The sequence below is a fragment of the Priapulus caudatus genome, unplaced genomic scaffold, assembly GCF_000485595.1.
Source record: "Priapulus caudatus unplaced genomic scaffold, Priapulus_caudatus-5.0.1 Scaffold4185, whole genome shotgun sequence".
NCBI classification, from domain to species: Eukaryota; Metazoa; Priapulida; class Priapulimorpha; order Priapulimorphida; family Priapulidae; genus Priapulus; species Priapulus caudatus.
Genome location: NW_014581246.1, coordinates 3,431 through 6,627, shown reverse-complemented (window position 1 = coordinate 6,627; position 3,197 = coordinate 3,431). Strand labels below are relative to the sequence as shown.

General features: G+C 47.1%; 1 protein-coding gene across 1 annotated transcript in view; it reads left to right on the top strand.

Annotated features, from left to right (window-relative positions):
* Positions 1-610, top strand: part of LOC106819721 (soluble guanylate cyclase 88E-like) — a 4,201-nt gene extending 3,591 nt beyond the window's left edge. Inside the window, exon 4 of the mRNA XM_014824317.1 lies at positions 596-610. Within this exon, the coding sequence (XP_014679803.1) occupies positions 596-610 (15 nt within the window). The remainder of the gene's footprint in view (positions 1-595) is intronic.
* The last annotated feature ends 2,587 nt before the right edge of the window (positions 611-3,197 follow it).

The following is a 3,197-nucleotide window of genomic DNA, read 5'->3' as shown; positions in this document are numbered from 1 at the left end:
ATGCACGCACGCACGCGCACCCATTCACGCACGCACGCACGCACCCACACGCCAGTCCAAACACGCACGCACGCAGGCACGCACGCACACGCCAGTCCGTACACGCACGCATGCATGCACGCACACGCCAGTCCGTACACGCACGCACGCATGCACGCACGCACACGCCAGTCCATACACGCACGCACACATGCACGCACGCACACGCCAGTCCGTACACGCACGCATGCACGCACGCACGCACACGCCAGTCCGTACACGCACGCATGCATGCACGCATGCACACGCCAGTTCGTACACGCACGCATGCATGCACGCACGCACACGCCAGTTCGTACACGCACGCATGCATGCACGCACGCACACGCCAGTCCATACACGCACGCATGCGCACCACGCACACGCCAGGTCCATACACCGCAGCATGCACACACGCACGCGCCAGTTCGTACACGCACGTACGTACACATGTACATACAGGCTATCACCTGTCAACACTGGCTGTTCCGGTAGGTGGCGCTGAGAGCGGGCGGAGCAGGTGATAAAGATGGTTACATACATATATGTTTACATATATCACCTATATACGTCACAGCATGTCATCACGTGACCGATATAACAAGTTATACGACTTCCGTGGTTTGCTATATGAATATAAATATATATATATATATGTGTGTGTGTGGTGTTGTGTGTGTGTGATGCTGTGTGATGTGTGCGTGTGGTGTGCGTGTGTGTGTGTGCGACTGTGCGTGTGTGGTGTAGTGGTGGGTGGGTGTGTGTGTTGTGTGCGCGCGCCGTGCGCTGTTCGTGTGCGTGTGCGTGTGCGTGCAGTGCGTCGTGCTGTCGTAGCGCGGCAGTGAGTCGCGCGTGACGCGATTGTGCCTGCCGCAGCCTGCGGCGTCGTGTGTGTGTGTGTGTTGTGTTTGTGTGGTGTGTGTGTGGTGTGTGCTTGTGTGTGTTTTGTGGTGGTGTGTGTGGTTGTGTGTTGTCGTTTGGTGGTGTGGCGGTGTGTGTGTGGTGTGTGTGTTTGTGTGTGTGTGTGTGCTGTGTGTGTGCGCGCGCTGCCCGTGTTGTGTGTGTGCTGGTTGTGTGTGTGTGTGTGTAGCTGCAAGTGCGGGTGTGTGGTCCATGAAGGACTACATTTCGTTAAGGATAATGATGAAAGAAATGAATGCAGAAATCGTGAAATCACGGAAAATGCTCTACTCTCCGCTGCAGTAATAATACTTAATAGATTTCGGCTGATGCAGCAGCTGCCGTGTCGCTTTACTGCCTGCTGCTACTGCTACTGCTACTGCTGCCTGCCTACTGCGGCTTGCTTGCTAGCTTGTACTTGTACTGCTACTGCTGTTACTGCGTTGCTGCTACTGCTGCTGCTACTCGCTGCTAGCTGCTGTGCTGCCTGCTATTGCTGCTATCATACTAACTACTACTTTACTATACTAAACTATACTTACTACTGCTACTACTACTACTACTACTTACTGCTACTACTATTACTACTACTAATACTACTACTAACTATACTTTACTACTTCTAATACTACTACTACTACTGTACTAGCTACTATACTACACTCACTACTACTACTACTACTTCTACTACTACTACTACTACTACTATGCTACTACTACTAGCTCTATACTGCACTACTCTAACTACTACTACTACTACTACTACTAATACTAGGCTACTACTACTACTACTACTACTACTACTGCTGCTGCTGCTACTGCTGCTACTGCTACTACTACTACTACTACTACTACTACTACTACTACTACTACTACTACTACTACTACTACGACCACTACTACCGTTGCGTTAGTTCTCCAGCGCTTAGCAAGCTGATGCGAAATCTCACGTTAACGTCGAATTTTCACGGGTCAGGTAATGAAAGTGCACATCAGCCAGACAACTAAGGAGGAGTTACACGACGCACACAACTACGAAATCACCGAGAGAGGCACAATAGATGTAAAGGTACGTGGTAGCGGAGAGAGAGTTAATTATATTATTGTTATCATTCTTATTCTTATTATCATTATCATTATCATTATCATTATTGTTATTATTATTATTATTATTATTATTATTATTATTATTATTATGGGTAGAAAACAGTACGTAGTGATTGAAAGCTTGTACATCGTGATCTGAACACTTTGTTATTTAATTTGATCTCGTTTTGTTTATAATCAGGGAAAGGGGACGATGAAAACCTACTGGATAAAACCTGGCAATAATGACATACGGAAGGCGACGTGTCAATGACACGGCAAGGTCATAATATAGCAATCAGTGGCGAACAACACAGGCACGCTGCTTTGTCTCGTAAAGTCCTCACTTCTTCGGCGCTTTCGCGTCAAGCTCATGCGAGCAACTTGTAAAGAATGCAGTCGTTAAATCACGCGGAAAACAAACAATGAAAAGAACAAGCGCCGACATAGGCGCGTCTCTGATTGGCCGCTTCGGTTCGAGTCACTTATATTGTTCCCAGTGATCAATTCACCGAATCTTTTCTGCCGCGGGACACGTGGTCTGTCAGATTACAGAACGAAAACTGATTTATATCATTCATATTAGTTGAGTATGAATTGCTTTCGGTTCACTGAGCGATTATTCTCTCATTGCGCTCGTTTCTTCCTGCTTCACATTAGCGTACATTTCTTATTGCACACCAAATCAAGATCGAATACAAACATATGTGTGTAGGTATGTACATATAAACAAATTTCATTAAACCACGTAACATTATATTAACTAACGTTGAACGACTGGGTGCGTAGTCTCACAATCTGACGTAACTTTGCCATCGACTCATGATCTATAGATGGATGAGTGGATCCCAGGAGCTCACTCAGGATATTACTTGGTAGGGCTGTAGCCTGCGGGGGGCATGGGGCAAGGGGCAGCTGCCCCACCTAGATTTTGGAGCAAAATTAAAAAAATTGTTCTACTAAAAGAGAATTGTCGTAGTCAGAATGAAGGCTGCACATTTACTCAAAATTGCCTCAAATACCATCTCCTGCGATCTACATTTTCAAAATTTTCTGTGGGAGGACCACCAGACCCCAACCTGTTTCTCACCCCCTCCTTGAAATCCTGGATCCGTCTCTGCCCCCCCCCCCAAGGAATTTGCTCAGCCTACAGCCTGCTTGGTACGCATGCTCGTCAGAGAAAACGTCGAAAT